At 43.3% G+C, this 25564-nt stretch overlaps 1 protein-coding gene across 19 annotated transcripts in view; it reads left to right on the top strand.

Moving 5' to 3' along the window:
- Positions 1–25564, top strand: part of L3MBTL4 (L3MBTL histone methyl-lysine binding protein 4) — a 497842-nt gene that overhangs the window by 441049 nt on the left and 31229 nt on the right. For 13 of the 19 annotated variants that reach the window (XM_077135927.1, XM_077135925.1, XM_077135920.1 and 10 more), the window contains 2 exons: positions 2970–3032; positions 5938–6183. In XM_077135927.1, the coding sequence (XP_076992042.1) occupies positions 2970–3032; positions 5938–6156 (282 nt within the window). In that variant the 3' untranslated portion in view covers positions 6157–6183. Of the gene's footprint in view, positions 1–2969; positions 3033–5937; positions 6184–7471; positions 7554–12791; positions 12998–14317; positions 14677–25564 lie in introns of those variants that run through there. The other 6 variants (XM_077135929.1, XM_077135928.1, XR_013165276.1 and 3 more) reach the window with 5 other exon arrangements.

Genomic DNA, 25564 nt, shown 5'->3' with positions numbered 1-25564 from the left:
GGGAAACCAGGATCTCTGTTGCTCCCACTGGACTGAGTGACTGAAATAGAACAAAACTAGTGTCTTGTGCTCATTACTAGTTCCATTTTTCCATTTCCAAATTATTTTTTTTTTCCTACTATGCTATTCAGCTCCTCTTCCCTCTTCAGAGAAATGGGGAAGAGCGATCCCCGAAGATTTTCAAGTAGGGGCATTTGGCATTGTCTAGAGACATTTCTGGCTGTTCCAACTGAGGAAGGGAGTTGCTGCTGACATCTAGAGCGTTGAGACCAGAGACGCTGCTTAACACTCTGCAATGCACAGGACAACCCGAACCACAAAGAATTCTCTAGCCCAAAATGTCAGCCGTGCTGAGGCTGAGAAACTCTGCTGCAGAGGCTTTTTCCTGGACTCCACTTTGATTCCTTTTGCCCCACACCCAGCCTGTCACCGGCTCCTAAATGTCCTAACACTGCAGCCCCTCCCGCCCTCAGCTCTTCGTTCGCCCGGTGTGAAGCGTCAAGTCCCAAATTCTCCCACCCAGCCCGGCCTCCAGCATGGACCTGTCCACACACCGCTAGGTTGTCTCTCAAGCCTTCTTGGGTGCAGCGGTCCCCAACACTAATTAGGAAGCTTTGAAATATATGGCCAGAGCCTGGGCCCCACCCAGCTCCATTCATTTGGACCCTCTGGGGGCCTCTGCCTCTAGCATGAAAACTCGGGGAGACCCCCAGCTCAAGTACAGCCCCCCACCAGGAATTCACAGCCCCCTTCACTTCCCTTCCTGGCTCTCCATTTCTTGGTCTCATCTCAGCCTAAGCAAGCCCCCAATGCCTTGTGCTTCCACTCAAGATTTGCTCCTTTGATTCCCTCCCCTTCTCCACCCATCCCCTCAGCAAGGCCGTGGTGGAGATGCTGCTTGTCACCCATATATATTGGAGATGCCATTTGCCCCATGAAACCTGTACTGTGTGCCCACCCGAGTTATAATCTACCCCCACCCCTGCCAACCCCTAGCCTTTCATGGGTTTTGACATATCTGACCATGTAGTGTAGTGATTTATAAGCTTTTATTTACTCACCATTTCCCCTTATCGTCCCACCACTAATCAAACAGTAAACTCATTGGAAGTCCAGACTCCATCTGCTCGCATGTGGCCTTCCCAGCACCTCACAAGGTGGGGCAGGTCATGGAGACTGGGCTGACATGCTGGCCAGAGAGCATTCTGGAGAATGATGGTGGCACCATCCTCTCCACTCCCTGCAGTCCCTTGTCCCCATGAAGCAGGGCTGTGGCCACACTTCAGACATCCGAGCCACCAGCACCTGCCCACAGCAATCAGGTCTCTGCAGGTTTCACCAGCAGCATTTCCAAGGCTTTAATAAGCTCCCTGCAAATACCAGACACACCGCTGCAGGCTCGCTGCCCACCTGGAAAAGAGAGGACCTTATTAGCTTAGCAAGCAGCTTCAGATTCCTTGGCGCATGAACAGCCGGAGCACCAGGGTCTCACCTGAAACGACTCGTGACCTCAAAGGGACAAAGGCAGAATTGAGGCACGCTGGCACCTCCTGGTGCTCCTGGGACTTGAAGCTTTCTTTCCATGGCAGCATGCGGATTGATGTCTATGGGTTTTTCACATATTTATCATATCATCCCACACTTTAAAAGGAGGATTGTGAAATGACTTACGATAAAATATACTTGCTGTGTCATAGGTGAGTAAAGCAGACACCAGCAGGCTGACTGCCTCTAAAAAGAAGATAATCTGAGCTCTTCATATCAGCACAGACTGAATGTGGTTGTGAGACAGCAGGCGGAGCAGAGCCCCAGGGGTGCCTGCCCACAGGTGTTAAGACCCAGCACTCGCCCTCTGGGTATTGGCCCCAATGACCAACTGCAGATGGAGTCAGTGGATCTCCTAGAAGGCTCTCGAAGGGAGCTGGTGGCCAGAGAGCTTTGATTGTTGAGCATGTTAGCAGAAGGCCCTGGGCTCCCTGGCCCGGTTATGAGCCACCCCTCTCAGAGAAGGGAGAGTGGACACAATCCCACCGATGCGGGAAGCAAAGAGCCAACAAGAAAAAAAAAAAACAGAACAAAAATGCAATTCCACGTGTAAATATCACCTCCCAAGATCCCATGTACTGTTGCTTTCCAGCCGCCTTTCATCCACTCCTACAACAGCCCCAAGCCCAACCAGAAGCAACCAGATCCCATCCTCGTGGGGGTGTTTGGGAATCCACCCTACATCGCATTTGTTCAGTCAGCTCTCCAAAAGTATCCAAGGGAACACTCCCTAGCATCCTGAGCTTAGTCAGGTCTTTGTCCAAATTCTCTCTTATTAGAAAGAACCAGGGGCATGTGCCAGCAAAGGGGTAAACAAAGGAAAGGGCAGGAAATCAAGTTGGGAACGGATTCTCCAGAACTCTGGATCTGAAGTCAGAACAATTTGGAGTTCTAAAATTGTCTCAGCCACTTGCTGGCTCTGGATACATGACTTCATCATGTAAGTTATCAAATGCCCTGGACATCACATTCATCATCATTTACATTGGAGTTCAACTCAGGGGGTGTTGTCAGTTTCATTGTTGGCTGGGCCCTGTAAGGTGCTGGAGCTTCGGAGATGAGCAAGGCACAGGGGAGGTGGGTCAACCCTTACCTGCTGGCATCTTCGTGAAGAGTGCTAAGCCTTGCCTCCCTGACCTCATGGGGCGCTCAAGGCTTGAGATGAGAAGACAGACAGAGGCTACCATTGTCAGAATCACAGCCATAGCTTGATGTAGGTCATACTGGTAATAGAGGACAGAAAAGATACTAGAGGCTCATCTAATTTCTGAGCTGGCCAGTGCTAATGTGACATGATAGCTACCATTTAAATCCCAAATGTTTGAGGGAGTTGAAGTATATTTTACTTGAACGTTGAATTACTACAACCCAAGAAATAATTTCAGGTGTGTGTCTTAAATTAGGCTTTTCATCTTGCGCTGTAGGTGGCTGAGTTTGTACAGTCTCTTCTGAGCTGCGAAGAGTATGCCAAGTGCTTCAAGAAAGAGGTAAGCAATGTACAAATTATAATGTATGTTTTATACTTTTAGACCCAGAAGCACTTTGTTTCCATTTACTTAAGTGTGAGTAAGAGAATTTGAAGGAGGCAGGAAAAAGGAAGCTCCTGGCAGGGAAAGAGCCCAGCAGGGTGGTTTGAAACAAAGCAAGTCCAACCTCCCTCATGGGTTTTCTATCTTTAGCTGTGTGTGCTTTGTCACATAAGAATAGGAATTTTAATGCTTATGGTGCTCGGCTCACACAGCATGCTCAATAAATTTGGGTGAAGAATAAATGAACAAGTTAATTAATTAATACCTATGGATGCCACGAAGCCTCTGCATCGGCCGTGATAAGCGTCACTGTGGGGGAGGGAGGAGACCTCCAGGGGACTGCCCCCTGGGGGACAGGGAAGTTGTTTGCTCCCAAGTGGCAATGGCGCCGTCCTGCCTGTCCCTGCCGTACAATGGCTGTAAGACGGAAGCGGAGAAGCTCTAAAACCTGTAGTTTTCCTCCTCTCCATTTGGCGAATGTGCAAAACTGCTTAGCGTGTGTCCTGAAACTAGTGTCCATCAGCTATGGAGCCCCAGAAGAGACCAGAGCTGCCATGGAATAATAATGCAAATAATAATGGTAGTTATTGTTTCATGGGGGCTTGCCACGGGCCAGGAATCCTGCTAAGCATCTCACCTATGGTGCCCTGGGATCCTCCCACAACCTACAGTGGCAGTTGATCCAGGAAGAAGCAGGTTCAGGAAGGCTCAGCAGAGTGGATTCCATAGTCGAATTGCAATCCTCATCTGATAACAGAGCCTCAATCATTGCTCTAGCAAGTGCAAGAAAATGACAGTCCTAGGGACTCTAGAAAGCAGCACACAGAGCTCTAGAGCTCAGAAGCATGGTGCAGGGTAAACTTTTTTTCAGTTTGGGACCCTGGACCCCTCAGGGCCCAGCAAACTCTAGCATCAGGGCCAGTCTGATGTCCCAGGTAGCTGGCAGTGGAAAGGTGGGCTTGCCTGGCTCAGTCCAACATGGTTGGAGGACTGAGCCTCACACATCAAGTCCACCCTCTGCATTTGGCCAAAACCCAGCTTGAGTCTGCCTGTACAGTGAGGTGGGAAGTATTTCTGTCAGGCCACCCAGATCAGGCTGAGCACCCGGCAGCGTCACCTTGGGTAAGTCACCAGCCTCTCTTAGTCCTCCTTTACAAAACCAGTCACATTGCAGGGGATCCCTTCATGGGTAGGATGAGTGTGTTTACAGGACCTCGCCCAGGTATTATCTCATAGCAGAGACTGAATCAACAGCAGCAAAATAGAGCAGTAAGTCTCCACTGAGGTCCAACAAACTTGGACTCAAGTCCCAACTCAGCCACTTGTTAGCTGTGTGACCTTGGACAAGTCACTAAGCCTGGCATTCAGGGGGGTTCTTTATCTTATGGAGTTAATGGGAGGATGCTGTATTTAAGAGCTTGGGTGGCCCCATAAACACTGTTCGTTACTGTCGCCAGCATCACCACCATCGTATCAACTGGCTATTTGGTCAGAGGCTTTTGCCTGAAACTACCGGAGCTAAGCCTGGGTTAGGATGGGAAAGCAGGAGATCCTCTCCTCTGCTGCTGGAAATATGCTCTTTTCCCACGGGAAAGGTCCTCTACCGGACGCCACGTCATAAACACACAGGAAGCTTTGGAAACTTTTTTTTTTTAGGTCTTAAACTTTTTAAAACTTAAAACTCTAAAACCCCAGCCTAAGGGTTCCAGGGGTGGAGCCCTCCTTCACTCATGGCAATCCCTGTCAGCAAGATGTTGACACTGAGAGATTTGTTAAGTGTCAAAGGTTTAGAACCACAGGGTCAGGTTCACGGAAGAGTCTTGCTATAGAAAACCCTCAGATTTCCTGTCTTCTTGGTTATGAAGCAGAAACCATGCCAGCACAGTCTATTTAATTAAGTGATGGGGGTATGGGACACGCCAGCTGGATGCAGACGTAAGCTCTGAGGTTACACTGGGAACTCCAGAAGCTGTGGAGGCAGCATGTGGTGGCCAGGTGTCATCACGTGACTCTTAGAAGAGCTATGAGGTTTCAGAGCACAGAAGTTTCTAGAAGTGAATGAAACATTTACTTTATTTGTATTATGCTTACAGTGGTATTCATTATTAAAAACTCTTTTAAATGCAAGAGCATTAAAAGGAGAAAATAAAACTGACCACTGTTCCACCAGCCCAAGATAATTTCTGTGAACTTTTGGTGTAAATACTTCAAACACTTTATCTATATAATATGCATACATGCATATTTAATTTTACAAATTGAAATTGAGATCATTCTAAATTATCATATCACATTTGGTGGCTTAACAATTCATCAGAAAGTTCCCATGTTTTACTAAAACACGAGTTTTGGTGACTGCCTCGTAGTGCATCCCATGCTTATGCCATAATTTATTTACTTACGCTGTTACTGGAAAGCTGGGTTTTTGTTTTTTTTTTCAGTATTTCGCTATTATCCGTAACACCAGAGTGTACACATTGCACGTTATTCTCTTGATAAAAATCCCTGGCTATTTACTTGGTGGATGAAAGGTGTTGTTTTTAAGGGCCTTGATAAAAAATTCAGGGCAAGATTTAAATACATAGAAATTTATCTAATAAACAGAAACTTAGCATGGGAATAATGTGCATATATTGCATTCTTAGTTATCAGAGGGAGCATCTCTCTCACTTAACTTGACTTCAAACTCCTGAAAACAAAAAGGCGTTGGGCATTGATCCCATTGGCCCTGGTGGCGCTAGGAGCAGGCGGCCCTCATCCGGTACCATTCCTGAGCTCATCAGGGACACTGAGCCTGGCAGAAGTCACACGGCTAAGTCACTGTGGGCAGGCGGGCTTTACATTTGGGTTTATCTATTCACAGCAGATAGATGGCAAAGCCTTCCTGCTTCTGACCCAGACGGATATTGTCAAGGTGATGAAGATAAAACTCGGTCCCGCCCTGAAGATCTATAACTCCATCCTGATGATCAGGACCTCCCAGGACCTCACCGAGGAGATGCCATCTCAGGGACAGACAGTAGGGGATAGGCGGGCTCACTCAGCCCCTCCCGGCCCCAGGACCGGGCTTCTTCAGCAATAAGACTAGCCTATGTGAATTTGATTTGAATCTCCACGCAGTCATGTCCATCCTTAACCTGGACCTTGTGCAGGCCTCTGCTTTAGAGTGTTCTGATGACTGCTCAGGCATCAGCAGTGCAGAGGCCTGTGGATAGGTTCATAAACATCTCTATGTTTGGTGGGGTCCTTTCAACTTTGTTGAGTTGCAACAAACAGACCAAAGAAGCCTTTACACCTTCATTTGTTTCCCTCTCCATAAAGGAAGCCACTTCCCATTTTGCAAGCATAAAACTCTCAAGTGGTGAAATATTAGAAACACAGTATTCACAAATATGCTGTTAGTGTTTTCACCAGAACAGTGTCTGAGCCTGGCTCAGATTTGCCATCTGGATGGCCGTGAGTCTGGGAGATGGCGGCCTGGTGCTTTAAAAAAGATTTTATGTGAGATTTTTGTGTACTTTACTCAGGAAAGTGTGACTCTTTAAAATAATAATAAGCACATATATCCGAAATTCATGAATTCTCCTTTCTGATCTGTTAACCATTTCTTAGCTGTGCTCCAGAGGTCTCCTGGAGCTACCAAAAGGCATGTGCCCAGGTGAACTGAGAGCAGTCAGGCTGCACACTGACCAGCGCTGGTGGGACCTCAATGCACCCCGTAGCAGGGCTCCATGCACCTTCTGGAGACTGCAGGGGAGCTCATGAGAACACTGGTATCTGCTCGTGTGCCAGATGTCCACCTGCATCTACTCCTGCCAGCACCTGTTCAGAAGTGACATCAGGACACAAGGAACCATATTACACCCGGGTCCTTTTGTATGTCTTACAGAGGCCCACTGCTAAAAAGGAAGATCTCTGAGGTAGATCTCTGATCTACTGTCAGATCTCTATTATCTGTTTGAAAAACCCTGATTTGCTATCAGACCTCATTTATGTTTTTTACGTGATTGTATTTGAGACTTAACTTGTGTGGAGACCCACAGTTTTGAAAGACAAGTACCTCTTTTCTTACCTGCACCCATAGTAAGAGCTACCAGTTCCCTTCCCGGAAATGGAGAGCTGTCATTTTTGGATGGGAAGAGAAATGGAATAGATAAAACAAAGACTCAGGCTTGATTGTAACAATTGCCGAATTAAGAATGTTATGGTTTTAGAAAGTTGTTCTGCTTGGCAATTTTCTCAAACTTTAGGTCACATCAGAAAAGACATTCTTCTCTAAGGGGTGTGCATATATAACATTTCTTTAGATTCCTTACTTATATGCAATTTTAATATATTGTTGGTTGATTCTATATTTTTGTTTGTGTTAAGTTTTGTTTTGTTTTGTTTTTTTGTAGACTGCCATCCTCAACAAAAAAAATTCCTGCTCTGCTATGTTAAAAATATAATATATTTTAAATGATAATAAACAGATAAAACAGAGCCCATGTCTCATGGCTTTAATGAATATATTAGTATGACCTGTACCCACAGCACAGCCTGGAGGTTTCTTTCATCCACAAAAAGAAAAGGCAAAGGCGATTCTGCACCCATTTGCCAACAAAGAGGTCAGCCACTTTAGAAAACTGTGTTCCTGGGAATGCGTTTCCCTTGGGAAGTAAGTTTAGGTGTTAATAATTTGAGAGATTAAATTAGAGTTTTTTAAAATAAAAAGAACCTCAAAATTCCTCATTTTATGGGCTCCATAGAAGACATGAGATTTGCAGTTCGTATATTTAATACATGTTATTTCAACAGAAGGTTCTAGACCCAAACAGATAGTAGCAAATCAAACTGGCACTGAACCATTGTGTTCGTGGAAGGTGGTATGATCAGGTAGGAAGAATTTGACCCAGGTATCTAGCCATCTGTTGGACAGCGCTGCCTTGTCACCCATGTACCTCAAACCTGACATATTCCAAAGGGAATGCAAAACAACCCACCGTAGTCTTCCTCGCCTGATGGGTGGTGCAGTCATCAGAGCAGCTGCCAAGTCTAGGGAAAAGCATCCTTGACTCTTTCTTCAAGCATCCTTGACTCCCCTCCCAGTCCAAACAATACACAAATCCTATGGCATCTGCCTATGCCAAATAGCTTTCAAAGGGACCACTTGCGCCCTTCTCCATTACCTCCTCCTTAATTGAGTCTACAATGGTCTATTGCCACAACTTCAGCAACAACACGCTAACAAGTCTCTCTTCCTCCAGCATTATTCCTCTCAATCTTTTGTCCATACTGCGACCAGGGGGAAATTACAAAATTACAATTCTGAGCATGTCCCTTCCCTGCTTAATATAATGGCTTCCTCTTGGCCTCAGGATAAAGTCCAAGCATGACTTACAAACCTTGGTGGTATGCATATTTAACAGGCTCTCCAAGGGGGGTGGGGAGGGGAAACCCTGATTTATAGTGTTTGCCAGTTGCTGTGGTATAAATTCTTCCTCCATGGCCAACTTCAAGCTACCAACATGACATCATTGAACATGGAGTCGGAAAGAGATGTGGTTAATCAACTCTCGGAGCTGGTCCAGGCTTGCTCTAGCACACTGCTGCTGCGTTCCATGGTCTAGCCCTGCCCACCTCTTCAGCTTTATTTTTTGTTCATCTTCTATGCTGATTTATGTTGTGCTTCTTTTATTTCTCTAAACTCACCCTGCTCTCGTGCTTTCCATCCTTCACATATGTTGATTCTTCTGCTGAGATGTCCTCCCCACTCCCCTTCCATTTTCCCAGTAGAGTCTTTCTTGACACTAAACTCTTAACTTCCCAACTTACTATAGGGACTCTCGGTAGCCTATACCTGCCCACCATGCTGCTACTGTTATTACTCATTTGTCTTTCCCACCAGTGTAGAAGATCCATGCAGACAAGGAACTTTTCCTCATGTTCCTCATTTATTCCCATAGTATCTGGAAGTTAATTGGCACCCAAGTTATTTGTTGCATCAACGAATGAAGCAAGCCAATCAAATGCAAAATCCAAATCCCTTCTCTGCCACTTCCCAGATAGGTATAAATTCTCTGTTAAATGGGAAAACAGTACCTTCACCAAGAGTTTTTGTTTTGATTTGATTTTGAGGATAGGTGCATATATGTGAATTTAACCAACATAATATATATAAGGCACCTGATGCATGATAGTAACCATTAAATATGTTAGAACCAGGAAAACAACAATAACAATCAATTCTTTGCATTGCCAGTGGACCAAGCTTCTGGGAATCGTCCATGTGCCAACCCCTTAATTTTGCATCAACAACCCCAAGGGGCCTGCTCTTCTGAAAATGGCTACATATTGGGAGGCACAGGAGCAAATGAGGCAGACTGTAAGGTGGGAGACTCTTAGGGATCCTTCATTGACCTGAACACAACTCTGCCCACATCCAGCTCCCACTTCAATGGCTTTTCCTTTCTCCTCTTCCATAAAAATATCTTCTCAGGGCACTGCAATGGTGGCCCAGTGGCAGAGTTCTCACCTGCCATGCCAGAGACCCAGATTCAGTGACTGATGCATGCCCATGCGAAAAAAAAACAAAAAACATATATATCTATTGTCATGGTCAGGTTCACGTATCAACTTGGCCAAGTGGTGGTTGGGCAAGTGCTGGCCTGTCTGTTGCAATGAGGACATTTCACAGAATTAAATCATGATCATGTCAGCTGCATCCACAGCTGATTCCATTTGTAATCGGCCAAAAAGGCATGTCTTCTACAATGAGTGATGCTTAATCTAATCACTGAAAGCCTTTTAAGGAGGATTCAGAAGAGACAGGCTCTGCCTGTTTCAGCTGGTGAGCCTCTCCTGTGGAGTTCGTCCAGACCCTCCATCAGAATCGTCGGCTTCACAGCCTACTCTGCGGATTTTGGACTCTGAGTTCCCGCGGTCACGTGAGACACTTTTATAAATTTTATATTTTTGAGTGTTCCCTGTTGATTCTGTTTCTCTAGAGAACCCTGACTAAATACATCTATGTTCTCAGCAAAGACCTGAAACATGAGGAGTCATAACCACTGACCTGTTCCAGGAGGACCCCGCCACCAGCTGGGATGAAGGAGCATCCAGAAGTGACATGGTATGAAGGTCACTGCTGCCCCTGGACACAAGCCTCAGCTTCTTATTTTCTTCCTGTTTTCCCTAATTCTACCTGGAATGTGAGTTGAGTTAAGTGATGAAGCCAAAAAATGCCATCAGGGCTTCAAGAAATACAAAATTCTGCATTATTAGAAAGAGTCCTCCCAAAGGACCATTTGTACAAAGCATCATAAGTACACATCATGGGGCTGGAAATTAAGTCGTTAGCAAAAATCCTGTAGGAGCTCGGGACTTCTGAGACTATAGTTTTTAAATGTCTTACTTCAGAGAAGTTTTGCAAAAATAAAATTCTCTCACTTCCGGTAGTCCTCAGACATTCCAAAAAAACACATCTGAACAATTCTGAACATTTCTTTCCCTCTCTGTGATTAGAAATCTGACCTTGTATAATCTCCATACTAAGGAGATTCCAAGAGTGACAATGCTAAGAGATTCAGGACTCTGAGTAATAGCTTGTCATCTTTCTCCTGCTGAGTGTTGACTTTCAAATATATCTGCACATTTCTTGGTTGAGTCATCTTTGGCTCTGGGATCTCCATCTGTGGAATAAGAGTTGGAGGTAATGAAATATAGTGGGAAGTTCTTGGGCTTCAGCGCAAGAGCCAGGTTTCAATTAGCCCTCTACCTTAACGGTTTCATCACCCAGAATATGACCAATTTGCCAAATCCACTCTTTTTTAAAAAAAAAATTGAATTTTAATTGATTGCATTAAATTTTGCTTCATGCCATTTTAAGGGGTATTCAATTTATTCTTGAATGTAAAATACTCCTATGAATATATTCTTAATATTCAAGAATATATATTTCTCTATAAATATATTCTTCTTACAAACTTATTCTTATAAATATATTCCCAAAGAATATATTTGTTAATAGATTCTTGAATATTCAGAATTCTTATAAATATATCCTTCCTAGGAGTAAATATATTAAGAATAAAATGTTCATAATGAATATTTCTTCAAATATAGGTTTCTTATACACTTAATCTCCAGCTCTCTGGCCCCCATTTTCTACCTGAAGCAGGAAGCTGGGACAGAGGTACACAGTCCTCAAAATGCTGCAACGAAGACAAACGCAACGTGGTCAGTTAAAAATCAAGCATTAAGTGAATTGGCTGGCTGAGTCATTGGTGAATTGGTGGTCAGCAATCTGATTTCAGGGAAATTGCCTGCTTCCAGGTCTTGGCAGCGTGCATCCCTGTCAGGACAACAATAGGTCTTGCATCCCATGGTCACTGTAGACACCCCTGCTGCCACTGCCAACTGTGGGGCTGGAATGGGCAGGGATGACAGAGCGTGGTAAAGAAGGCTGCACCTTGCCTGGTGGTAGACATGTCAGCTGTAGAGAGCCACAGAGATGGCAGCAGAGGGCACTGTCCCTCCCTTTGGGAGGGCAGCACATTCAGGACAAAACTGCATCATCCAGATGGTGGTTCGCAGAATGACATGGAGATGGAGAAGAGCCAAGGAGAAGAGCCATGGGGTACGAAGGTTTAATCCCCACCATTAAAAACTGAATGACAAGCAAAAGGCGGGAGAAATGAGACTTTCGCATTTAAAAAGTTAGAGTTAATTAGAAAACAAGTCTTAAAAGAGCTGCTTTATTCTTCTGCAAATGGTTCTCCTTCATGGGATCAGGTTAGTTGTTTTGTGCTGTTTTGCCTACAAGGCAATGCCCACTAATTTCCCATTTACTTCAATTTGAAATGAGATTGTGTTCCCTTTGATTTAGGAATTTAGGTATCAGAGGAAATTGATGCATGAAGAACATGAGGTGTTGAGAAGTCCCAGGTTGAAACCAGCTGTTCCCACAATGGATTTTCCACAATCATTGAACTGCCACTGATAGTTATATTAAATACTCACAGGGACTGTTTAGAAATACAGGAGCCTGTATTTTACTGTGAAATGCTGTGCCTCAAGGTCTTTCAGTAGAAAAAAAAAAATATCAAGAACTGCTGGTTAATATTAGCTCAATTTCATTTAAAGAGCCAGTAAGTAAAAGCTGCTTTTACAGGACCAATAACCTAAATGAAGCATGTACTTCATTCCAGCAGTTGTTTCTCTATGAATTGTTCCATGACTTGAGGTTAGTATCTCTTCTGACAATTTGCTTCAGAAGGTAGTGGAGCTTTGATTTTGATTTTGTTTTTCCATGAAGAAGCAATTCGAATTTCATTTGGCCTGGCCTGTCCAACAAAAAGTCAAGCCAGTCAAAAATTAGCTTCTTAAAAAGAAATTCAGGGGGTGCAAGGGTAGTTCAGTGGTAGACGTCTCATCTACCACGTGGGAGACCCGGATTCCATTCCCGGTCCATGCACTTACCAAAAACAAACAAGCAAAACAAACAAAAATTCAACAAAATGGTGCTGTAATAACGGGATGCTCAAATGGAAAAATAGTGAAATGTGGCCCCACCATATGGCATACACACACAAAACGAGGAAATTCAGTCAGACAGTTTAGTTTTGGTGATTGGATTTTTTCTTCCATTTTTCAACCGTTTATGTCAACATCACCAACAGTCCTGAGTTTGACGCAAAATTATTCTCCAGAACTGCCAGATCTTTTTTTTCCTTATAGATTTGTCTTTTATGGACCCTTTTACCAAGAGTTTGAAACTGAGGATATCCTTCCTGAACCTTCAAGAAGATTTACCCAAGGGCCTTTTAGGCTGGAAAGGTTAAGTCTAGAAGATTGGAAGGAACAATATCACAGGTATAACTCCATACTGATTCTCAGCTGAATCAGTAAATTCACCAGACAGTTGTCCCTGTCTTTGCACACTGTGGCAACAGTTACATTCCTTTATCCAGCAAATATTTACTAAGAGCCCACTCTGTCCCAGTCACTTTCTCTGCACTTGGGAGTATCAGTGGACAAGTCTTGGGTCTTACGTAATGGAAATAAGACCTTCCTGGTTCTGGTTCATGTTACAGATGCCATGGCCACGTGGTGCTCTCTGGGAGACCCCTTGGCATTTTGGTATGCAGGTCACACAACACACCTGCTCATACCCAGGTGTGGTTGTGAGTCTGTCATTGAAAACTGCTGAGATGTTCTCCCACCTCCCTAGGGGCCCTAGAGCAAGCCCCCGCACAGGGTGCCTCTCCGTACTCATTGCTAATTGAATGGTTCAAAGGGGTGAAAACTGCTCCAAGTTCCAGTGTGATGCTAGCAATGAGGCAGTCTGTTACCTGGAAATCTCCAGACCTTTTTTTTTCCCTCTTCTTCAGTCGCAATTAACAAGAAGTAATCAGAGATACTTCTAATGGGATTAAGTAAAACTGCCATGAGGCAGGTAATTTTAAATACTGCCTTGCTTTAAATACAGACTCATTAATTTTAGCTCAGTGGTGTTCTCACATGTATTATGCGTATGTAAGATTTTTGAATGTGAATATTGTTGCCACTTAGCTACGCTTTGTAATCCTGCCATCCAGAGAAATTCCCCAACTAACAATTCTCCCAGTGTTTCAGAAGAACAGCCAAAAATTAATAATGTTATTTGACAGTGTGATTCTGAATTAAAAAGGATAACATCTTCATGCAAAATGTCCGGTAAGAAGGTGACAAGACTTGACTTCCTGAGTCTATATTTACTGCTACACTAGGCTCCATTACACTGTTGTCATTGTCCCGACGATGACAAATGACAATTGTTCAGTAGTTATTTTAGTGCATGTTAGTTTGAGACTTAATGAGTCTTAGAGGATACTTTTGTGATTGTTATTGCCTAGACTTGAAAATTTATAAATAATAGTATAGCAAGCACTGACTGTAGTTGGCCACTGTTCGTGAACCTTTTTGGGGGAAAAAATACTTTTCCACATCAGGGCGATTGTTTGAAACTTTGAAAAGCCGTTTAAAACTGGTGACCTTTCCTAGCAGACTAGAGTTGAGAGACACTTATTTTACAATTCAATCTAAACTATGTGCAGACAATTGGAATATCTGTCTTCAGTGGGAAAAGGTAAAGAAATAAAGAACTTGCTGATCTTAAAATGTTAAGCTCAAAATGATGCTCTCCATTTTTTCCTAGTCTGAAGTTGTTGAAAGAATTAGTTACCATGAAGACATTTTACCCTCTTTTTTCCATTTTCCCGTAGACAATAAATCATCACACACATCCATCCTCAGAAGCATATTACATTGCCTTCTCGACCTTGATGAGGATCTGAAAACAAAGTAATAGATAAAAAGAGCGTGACTTGAATAGTTGGGTTATGGGGTTGTAGTCATTTTCGCTATCCCATTTCCAAAGCCCCCAGTCAGAGCAATTCTACAAGCTTCTTCAGAGCTTCATCCAAGGGAGCCCCACGAGGAGGATTGTGACTTGTGAAATGCCTTCCTCCCTCAGCACAAGCACAGGGAGTTGTATATCCTGGGTAAAGAGAATGTAATATTTAACAACTGTATGGTGCATAAGAGGCACTCCGTAAATATTTATTGCATAAATAAAGAAGAAATAAAGATGTGCTTTTTGAGATCTGTCTTAAATCATCCAAGCTACCGTTGAACATGGAAAACAGCTCAACATTTCCTGCTCCTAAAAACCATCTTTCATATGATTTGGAAGCCCCTCAGGAAGTCATCTCTTAGTGTTCTCTTTTCCAGACTACTCCCCCCATTGCTTTAGAGTATTTCAGGTTTTTAATGCCAAAGTTTTCAAGTTTTGCCTTATGATTAATTTTCTATTTTTTCCAGTTTTATCCCATCACAGCTACTTGCTCTGACAGAAAGCCCCCTCGCTGTCTCTGAATGGTCCTTTAGGAGCCAACTGTTGTTACTCTGACCTTTGGTTTGTTTCTGCTAAAAATTAATCTCCTGGGTGGGCCACGGTGGCTCAGCAGGCAGAGTTCTCGCCCGCCATGCCGGAGACCCGGGTTCGATTCCCAGTGCCTGCCCATGCAAAAAAAAAAAAATAACTAAATAAGTTTAATCTCCTCAGTTGAAATATTGGTGCCTTGTATTTTTCTCTTATGTATTCCCATCGACTAGTACTTCCAGATGAATGGCTTTTAATTTGTTTACAGAAAGTAACTCCTATCAAACAAATGAGTTATGCTATGAATTATATATTTAATATTAAAAGGTATGTTAAGACTGAGAAAAAAATTACAGAAGAATTTTGTAAACAACACTTTCAATAATTTTCTTCAATGAGTTTTTTCTTTAAAAGTCTGTTGATTTTCAAGGGGATCCAAGGGTGGTTCAGTGGTAGAATTCTCGCCCACCATGCAGGAGACCCTGGTTTGATTCCCGGCCCATGCTCTTCCCCAAAACAAGACAAACAAACAAAAAACAAATAAACAAATATTCAACAAATGGTGCTGCAATAATGGGATATTCACATGGAAAATTATGAAACGTGATCCCGCCATACAACTTAGCAAAAAAACAGTCTGTTGATTTTCAAGAAAAATATCACTTCCCCATATTTGCTATTAACATAGTTAAGATTTCATCATGGATATTCAAAGGGGGCATGGATGGTTCCGTGGTAGATGCTCATCTTCCGTATGGGAGACCTGGGTTCGATCCTGGACCATGCACTCAAAAAAAAACAAGATTTTTATCATGGATATTCATAACGGTTTACCTACAGTTTTCTTTTTACTATTATTGTCAGGTTTCATTTCAGTGTTTCACAACTTAAAATAAAGATCATTTAGAAGCTATTCTTTTTTATGCTTTGGAATACCATAAATAGAATTGAAAATATCTGTCCCTTGAGTTTTTAATACAATTCATCTGAAAATATCTGATCCTGCTGTTTTTTTAGTCTTCCATAATTACTTTATGTTCTCCATAATAATTTATTGTTGAGGCTGCCAGATAAAATGCAGGTTGTCCAGCTAAATTTGAATTTCAGAAAAATGAATGGAACATACTCATACTAAAACATATATATATATTCCTTATGTACCTGAAATTCAAATTTGACCAAGCGTCCTGTATTTCTAATTACTAAACCTTATTTTAGGTTCTTTTGTGGTGTCGACTTTGGTGTTATTTCCCCAGAGAATTTAGGATATCAAAAGTGTCAACTAACATCGAGCAAAATGGTCTCCTGAAATATTTCCTCATTTCTAATTTTTGTCTTTTCTCCCATTTTCTTTATTGAATTAGTTAGCATTTTATCTATATTATTGGTTAAATTAAATGCAGCTCTTGGAATCATCATTCATTCTGTTTTTCTGATCTAATTAGTTTATCTGTTACTGTCTATGTTTTCTTTCCATCCGTGTTCTTTAGGTTATTTTTGCCATTCCTTGGCTAGGAGAGATTCAGACTTAAAGCTGACATTTTGGAATTCCAAGATGGTAGTTGACTCTGCGTTGAGTAAGTAGAGGTTGAGAAGTAAAGGGCTCTCAGGGGCCATTCTTAAAAAATTCCAATGTTTAAAGACCTGGCAGAGAAGAATGAGCTCACAAGGAAGCCTGCTGGTGAAACCCAGAGGGGCCAGCTCCTCCAGGAATACCAACAAATTTCATCCCCCTTATCCTATATTGTCGATACTCCTTTTCAACATGAAAATGTTAGAATGGGCAAAGCCCAAAGACCCATATAGATTGGGAGTAGGATCAAAGGAGGAGGAGTTATAATAGAGAAGATAGGATTTACCAAACAAGTATGACTGTTGAATCACTAAAATGATATTTCTTTTAGCTTCCAGTGTTTTGGAGCAACTAGAAGGAAAAACCTGAAAATGTGGAATAGTAACCCATACCAAACTCTGAAATCTGTTCTGTAACTACTTGTTAGATTGTATTTTGAAAAGTATTGCTTTTTTAATATATATGTGATATTTCACATAAAGATATTTCTTTAAAAAAAAAAACAGGAAGCTTGGATTGGAGTGGCCAGAGAAGTCAGAGGAAGTAGATTATGAAATTACTCAATCACTCTAAATCTCAGCTCATTCATTCCTAAAATGGGAATAATATTACCTACCTTAAAGTCCTAACAACAATGCATACAAGATCTCCAGTACACAGTAGGTGTTCAGATATTTCATTAGCAGCCAATCCCTCCACCTGAGGCATGTTTTCTGCGGCTGCTTACTCCCAAGCTTGCATCTTGCTCGCTGACATCATGCCGTCTCCTCACTCTTCTGGAGTCTGGCCCTGTGCTTGCTTGTGGGTCTTGGGTCTCTGGCTCCACTCTGCATTTATGTGATGCTCCGTGTGATGGTTAATTTTATGTGTCACCTTGGCTCAGTCATGGCCTCCAGGTGTTTGGTCAAACACTGGCCTACTTGTCACAGTGAATGTTTTCCATAGATGGGATTAGCATCGACCCGAAGGTGACCTTAATTAAAGGAGATTCTCCTCCTTAACGTGGGTGCACCCCAGACAATCAACGGAGGCCTTAATGGCAAGAGTTGAGGGTTCCAGCGATCTGAAGGGATCCTGCCTCAAGGCTACACCCTCCACTCCCTCCTGGCCTCTGCCCTGGACTTAAGACTTAAGTGTCACTCCTCCCAAAATTTCCAGCTTCCCTCCTGCCATATGGAATTCAGACAGGCCAGCTACCACAATCGCGGGAGCCAATTCCTCACAATAAATCCCATGCATACATGTATTCTGCTGTTTCCCTTTCTCTGGAGATCCCTGACTGATACTCTCCATCCTACATTATGAGGTTGCTACCCGGGACTTTGGAAACATAATTGTCCCCGCCGCTGTCCCTGCTGTGCTTACTGCCCTTCTGTCTCCACCTGCACAGTTTTGTAAGGACTTGGTTTCTTCCTTCAGGCTCATTTTCATCTGCTGTCCTCTCATCTCTCCTAAAGCTTCCCCCTTCTTCCTCTCCCCTCCCCCACCCCACCCAGGTCTTTTGACCCCGGGACAATGTCCAAGCCTCCTGCTCCTCCAAAGCACCCTGGAACCCAGTCCACACAGCCCGGGTGTGTCTCCTTGGTGTCACTTTTTCTGGGCCACACTGATGAGCAGCCCCCAGAAGCAGCCAGGCCAAGGGCAGCCCCACCTCCACTCCCCTCCTCTCCCTCACTCAAGGCTCAAGGGCCCCTGCCTTCTCCCCAGTCTGAGATCTGAACCAACCCCACAGTAATCACTTCAGGTTCCTGGAATAATTATTTATCCAGCCCCCCGTGATTCTGGACCTGAAGGAACAGCTTCTAGGAAGAATTATTTCCTTGGGAACTTAACAGAGACTCTCTGTCATGTGGTCTTGACCACATTCCTCTTTCAGAAAATAAACTTCTCATCCCACAGCTGAAAGATGACGCAAAAGTGGCCATAGCCAAATATCCAAAAAGGAGAGTCACCGGGTTGAAGGAGAAACATTCCTCTCAGCGTTTGCAGACCCTCGCCTCTGTCCTTTCCCTCCAGGTGAGTGATGCACTCAGCTGAGGTCTGTGGGTGCTGCTGCCAGCTTGTTTCGATGTCGCACCCCAGCACCAACCACCAACCACATGTGGCTATTTTAAGTTTAAATTTCATCTAATTGAATGAAAATAATTCCATTCCTGAGTCCTGCTGGCCACACTTGTAATGCTCAACCAACCTTCACGGCTAGTGGCTGCCGTGTCAACAGCAGGCACCACGGAAGATGCCCATCACGGAACATCCTATTGGACCACTGCTGCCACTTTGGATCTAGAGCCGAAGGACTTTACACAGTGACCCCTGGAAAGGCAAAATCAGGCAGCTTAACCCCTGGGCCCTGCCGTGCTTATCTGCGGGATGACCGCGGCTCACTGCTACTGGTGACTGGAAAAGCCCGACATTGGAGATTGGGAAGACGGAGGCCAACACTGAAAGCAGATGCTTTGTTTAAAAATTTTCCAAGTGCAAGGAAGGAATCACATGCTGCTGTCTGGACTTCGGTTTCTGGATTCCTTTTATAACGTTAAAGAGAACCAAAGGAGGTAGTAACTTCTTTCCTTCCCATTTTTTTCCTCCTCCGTCTTTAATCTGTGAGGCAGGTTTAAGGACAAGGCTTTTCCCTTGAATCCAAACAAAGGACAAAGTCACCTTCCTCCTTCCTAGTTACTTTTTAAAGTCACATGGGTCAAAATTGCAGCCGGATTCTGCGCACAGCTGGAGCACTCACCACAGGCACCGTCCGGAGCGCCCCGCGGGCTGCAGTGGTAGAAAGGGAAAGCACCAGGAGCCCATGGGCCCTCTCCCCTCATCCTTCTTCAGTGCTCTGTTTCTCATGCAAACGGAAAGCAGGCCGAGAGCTCCAGCACCTTCTCCTCCTCTGGACGCTGAGCTCAGCACACGGTTCCTTCCTCTCTTGGCAGGAGCATCCTGAGTTCATAAAAACAAAAATAGCACAAGTCCTGCCTCTCCCTGAAACAGAGTCTCCACCTGCCCCATACCCAGGATGGGTTCCTGTCCCCAAAGGGGGCACGTCATGGCAGGAGAGAAGGAGCTGTGGAAAGGTTTGGCCATGTCGAGGCACAGTGGGGACTTCATAGTGACAGCCACAGGCTCCCCTCCCCACCTCGGCAAGGAAATCCTAAGAAGAGGGAAAAGCCAGGAACAGTGAATTTGGTGCAGTGCAAACCCTCGCTGCTCTGAGTGCAACAAAAAAGTACATAGCCTGTTAATAGTAGAGTATTTGGTTACACGAAAATTTCTAGGTTCTATTCATTAACTCTACAAATGATGGCTGAGCAGTGGTGCTTGGCTCGACAGGGCGCTGAGGTCAGCATTATGTGAACAGGCACTAAGACCAGCCTTATTGGGTTTTATTCTAATCGGACCACGATTAGATGGTTCATTCTATCTCAGATGGTTCCTTCTTGGGTCAGTCTCTTCCAATTACTCCCCCAGATTAAACTGCTTCAAGCACAGCAGCAGCCACAGTGAATTATACAGTCAGTGCTAGAATCCTAAGTGGCTGAATGACCAAGTGAACAGAGCAGCCTTGGATGCCTCCATCATGGACCGTCATGTCCCAGGATTTTCTAGCGACCCTCTACCAGCTCCTCACAGCCATCTGTTCCTGTGCGACAAGATTGTGTAGCCGAGCCTCTGAGATCCTGGCTTCAAAGATGGCACTGCAGAGCTTCTCACCGCAGGCTGCTTCCCCCAGGCCACAGAACAAAAGCGAGTCAGGACACCCAAGTCAGTCCTTTAAGGTTCCAAGCAGCTAGCGAACCGCCCCCTGCCTTTGTCAACACTGTGGTGTCTGCACCCTGCAACCTGCTGCTTTGGGCGCCACCATATCTGTCCTGCCTCTCCAACAGGCTCTCTCTTTCCTCCTCCCTGCAGGCATCGGTTAGCAGTAGATGCCCCTAAACCCCAACCTGGGATGGTTTTCAGCCGTGGGGTCACAGGGAGGCTCTCTCCTCACCAGGGGAAGGCTTCGTGGTCTTGCCTGCTAAGACCCCCTACAGATCATGTTCTTGTAAACCAAGTGGGCAAGCAGAAATCATGCTTGCTGCCTGGGTGTCCCACCTTGCTGAGGCTGCTGCCATTCACTTTTCTGCTAAACCCCAACAATCCACTGGGAGACCCACGAATAGAACAGAAAGCATTTCTATAGGTTAAAAACTGTGACAAGGCTAACAATAGGAAAACGTATGTGCCTCAAATAGAAGTGTGAAGAGGTTACAGTATATAAATATGCATCTTCAAAATGCATAAGATGATGACTAATGTAGGATGGAATATTGGGTAAAGGACATAAATAACAAAAGTAAAAGTACGGGGGGGGTGGGGGGGGGCGTGTTTCACCCTGTGAAAGCTGCCAAAATGCAATAGACCAGAAATCAGTTGTCTTTTACAATGGAAATTATTAACTTAGGCCATGAAAATGTCCACCTCAAGGCATCAACAGCATGATACCTGGACCCTGAGACAGGCTGCTGGCAGCTGGGACACCTCGGTCACATGGCCCGCATCTGCTGGTCCTTCACCCCCAGAATTCATTGCATTCAGCTTCTGGCTTCAGTGGCTTCCTCTCTGAGCTTCTGTGAGTTCGCCAATAGCTTCTGCAGGGCTTTTCTCTAGGAGCTTCTCTTTCTCAATATCATCTCTCAGCTTCCCTGGGGTTTCTCCGAGTTCTCAGGGCATTTTCTGTGTGCCTTTTATCCTCTTCGAAAGGACTCCAGTAAGGGGATTAAGACCCATCTTGAATTGGGTGGGTCACATCTCAATTGAAATAACCTATTCAAAAGGTCCCACCCAACAAGAGTTAAGAGGAGGTTTAGATTTCTTATTTGGTGAGGGTGTGTTTATTGGTAATCTTTCTCTTGGGACCAATGAAATTATCTAAAACTGAGAGTGTTGATGGACTGTGGACTTTGGGCATTATACATGATGCCTAATGAATGCAGATGGCTGAAGGATGCACTGACTGAGAAATAGATTGGCGAATAATGGTGTAAACATATGATCGAATACTGTGCTGCCACAAAAAAGAACAAAGTCGTGAGGCATGCAACAATATGAATGGATGTGTGGGACATTTGGTGAGGAAATATAAGCCAGAGACAAAAGAACAATTATTGAATGGCCTCCTTTAGAAAATCCTTTAAGAAAACAGGGACCTAGATTGTAAACTCTTATAGCAATCACATTTAGTCTGGAGTGGTAATTATAATTTATGGATTTTGAGAACCTGATATTTAGAGATAAGAATGAAGCCAATCAACTCAGGATTAAGGTAATTCAGAACACAGGGGTAAAGAAAATATTGTCTATATTTTAGAACTGCACCTACTCTTCGAGACCAAAGGAAGAAGAGTTTATTTTGTCCAGAACCTAAATTTTCGGTAGTACATAATCTAACTCAACCTGTCTAGACAGCTCAGTTGAGCAATTGAAACACAGGGAGCCCAGAATAAGAATGGAGGCCTTTAATCCTTAATATAGTTATTATAATATAATATAATTCCTGGATATACCTTAGAATATATTAAGCAGATAATCAAGAAATATTGGCAAAGTCTCTTGAGGGATGAGAGGGAAAAATATAGAACTATTAAACTTTACCATCAGGGAATCCCCTGATACTGTGTCAAACATTAGGGACATCCAAATCAATAGGATAAGCCCTTGATCTTGAGGCTTACTCTTGTGAAACTTATGTACACAGTGAGAAGCTTAGCCTACCTATAGGTACGCCTAAAAGTTACTTCTGGAGGACCTCTTTCGTTGCTCAGATGTGGCCTCACTTTCTTTAAGCCCAACTCTGCAAGTGAAATTATTGCCCTCCCCTTACATGGGATACGACACCCAGGGGTGAAAGTCCCCTGGTGGCATGGGATCAACAATGCCATCCTAACCAAAAGGAGGAAAAGAAGTGTAACTAATAAAGTATCAGTAGCAGAGAGAGTTCAAATAGAGTTGAGAGGCTACTCTGGAGATTGCTCTTTTGCAAATTTCAATTAGACATTGCTACTTATCATAACTTGCCAACCCCCAACCCAAACCATTCCAACCAGTCCCAAAGAACACCTAGGGCAATATATAAGATTCTACAAAAGTTCCACGCACTACGGTAATTTTCCAGAAACCTCCAACTTACAGATGGGACCCTGGAACAGATAAGTCCTGAACCTAGAGGGCCCAGCCTCTCCAGAACATCAGCTAGTTCCATTTCCCTACTCCATATTATTGACAGACCCTTCCAGCATGAAAAAGTTAGAATGGCCATAGCCCAAATACCCCTAGAGAGAGGGATAGAAATATCAAAGGTGATGGTGGAGTTATACAGAGAAGGAAGGGTTCAATAAATTAGTATGATTGCTGAATCACTAAATTGATATTTCTTTTAGACTCCAGTATCTTAGAGCAGCTAGAACTAAAAACCTAAAATTGTGGAATTATAACCCATACCAAACTCTGAAATCTGTTCTACAACTAATTGTTTTGCTTTGCTTTGAAATTTATTGCTTTTTTGTATATATGCTATTTTTCACACACACACAAAAATCGATTGTGATGATAAAAAAATATTTATTCCTTCCAGCCTCTATATTCTGGAGGAGCTAGAAGGAAAAATCTGAGATGATGGTATGGTAGTATGATAGCCCATGACAAACTCTGGGATCTGTCCTGAAACTACTTGTTGAGTGCTTTGAAAACTATTGCTTTATCTTTTTCTTTGCTTTGTATGTATGTTATATTATACATTTTAAAAAGTTAAAGAAAAAAGAAGTTCCCACCCATAATAAGTCTATACCCACAGGAATGGATTAAAAGAACAGGACCTTTCCTGGTTTACATAATAGCTTCAAACCACTACAGGAGGCATAAGAGAACTCAGAACTTCCTGCATGATGTTTCTATAAACCTACCACTGCAGTGAAAAAGAAAAAGAAAGGAAAAGTTTAGAAGTGTGGAATGCAAAGACAGCACTCAAGAGAACAACATAATCTCTACAGATGAGAAAGTAGACTATTTCACCTTCTATGATTTTCTCCTAGGGTTTAAATAGAATACAGAATAGAGAATATAGTTGTATCATGTTACTTGTTTTGACAAGAAATATTCCTGAATTCATACATGGTTGCCACTGATCAGACACTAAGATCTGATCTGATTTATCTGTTTATCATTTGAATCTTTTTTGGTTTGTCCTGCGGAATTTCAAGGAATTTAGAAGTTAATGTCTAAAGCATTGGCCAACAGTTTAGTTTCTTCAAAAGGAATTTGGTAGTCAATATAAATAGCTTTTGTTAGTATTGTCTAATTTGTCTTTGTACTTTTAAAACTCTTAGAGCTAACCAAATTTCATTTGATTACCTAACTAAAATTGTCATTGATTTGCATATGTATATTTAAAGAACATGTGTATGAGAAACACTTACAGGTCACTAAATTCATTTCTGCAGAACATTGGAAAGAATTCAGTAGGGAAGCAAAAAACTAAAAAAAAAGAAAGAAAGAAAAGGAAAGCAAAACTACACCTTACTATAAGAGAAAATATTTAATATTGCCATTAATCAAATATCAAACATTCCAACAATGAAATACCATCTTGTGACCCTGAAAGATTTATAAAATGATCAATAAGCAATATGGCCAGGGGACTAATTTTAAGATGAGCCTCTCACACACTGTTCTCTTCCCCAATGGAAGATCCCTACTGCTCTGACTATATAATTTCACTGGGCCATCTGGTCAAACTTGAGTAGTAAGGCATGCCTAAGTCATGTGCTAAAGGAAAGCCATTTATTTGGCTTCCTTCAGACCAAATAGACTTTAAATAATTGCTAATTGCTGGATGTTTATTTAAAGGCACAATTTGCATAGCCCATGCTGAAAGACCAAAAACCCTACAGTTAATCAGAAAGCACATCATCTGTGAACCCTTGATGATCTCAGAACGCAGATTAAGTGTGGACCCTTGACTATCTCACCTTCCTACCTAATGAATTCTCCATCCAATTAGCGATAGTTAGCCCCCATTCTAGGTTGGGGTCCCAGGTCCCTAACTGTCTGGCCTGCTCCTCATTTCATCTCTATTGATCAACGACAACTGATTCTGTTGTTTTCCGCCCATCGAGGCTTCCCCCAGCTCCAGAACTATAGATGGGAGAGCTTTCTTAGTATTTACTTGTATTTCCTCTTCAAATTTGGTGTGTTCAAAAGTAAGTTCATCCCACCCTCTTCAGAACGTACCCCTCCAAACCAACATCTTTGCCTTCTCCCCTTTCTGCACACCTGGCACCCCCACCCACCTGGCTGTCCAGTTCAGACAAACTCTAGAGTCCTCAGTCTACACACCCAACCACATCCCCATATCTAAACAGCAATTGAATCTTTTTGGTTTAGATCCCTAAATAACTTGAGAATGGTCCCCCATTCTCTCTGTTATTTCCCTGTTTAATGTTGGTTTTGCCTACCTAGCTTCTGCTATTACCTTCCAATGGCCGCTTTGCTCTACACTCAGCAGCCAAAGGGCCTCGATACAATGCAGATGCCATCACTTCTCTCTCCCATGGGTCTATCTCCATGGTCTTTAACCTACGTTTCCTTTAAATTATCTGTCTAAATTTTTTTAAGAACTGAAACTTTAACATGCTAAGACTTGTGGAGCGCTTGCACTGATGTTACATTTTACCAAGATAATCATCATAAAAGAAATTAATAGGAAGGCAGAAACCATGCAGACAGAATCATTCAGGGGTCCCAGCCCCTCCCAGATCTGCCAAATTTGTCCTGGACATTCCCAGTCAGTTCTGTAGGCTGCTCTAGGGCTTCAGTCAATTTCCTCCCGTCGGCTCCAGCATCTGTCTAGGTTGACCCTAAAACCATCAGTTTTGCTTTCGGTGCTCCCATAGTTGCAGGCTGCCAACGGCAGCTGGGACCCCCTGGGGTATGCACCACACCCTCAGGTGTCTAGTGTGGAAGATCAACCTCCCAGCA

Source organism: Tamandua tetradactyla, chromosome 18 (genome assembly GCF_023851605.1).
Source record: "Tamandua tetradactyla isolate mTamTet1 chromosome 18, mTamTet1.pri, whole genome shotgun sequence".
Lineage (NCBI taxonomy): Eukaryota > Metazoa > Chordata > Mammalia > Pilosa > Myrmecophagidae > Tamandua > Tamandua tetradactyla.
This window is presented reverse-complemented; position numbering and strand designations above follow the sequence as displayed.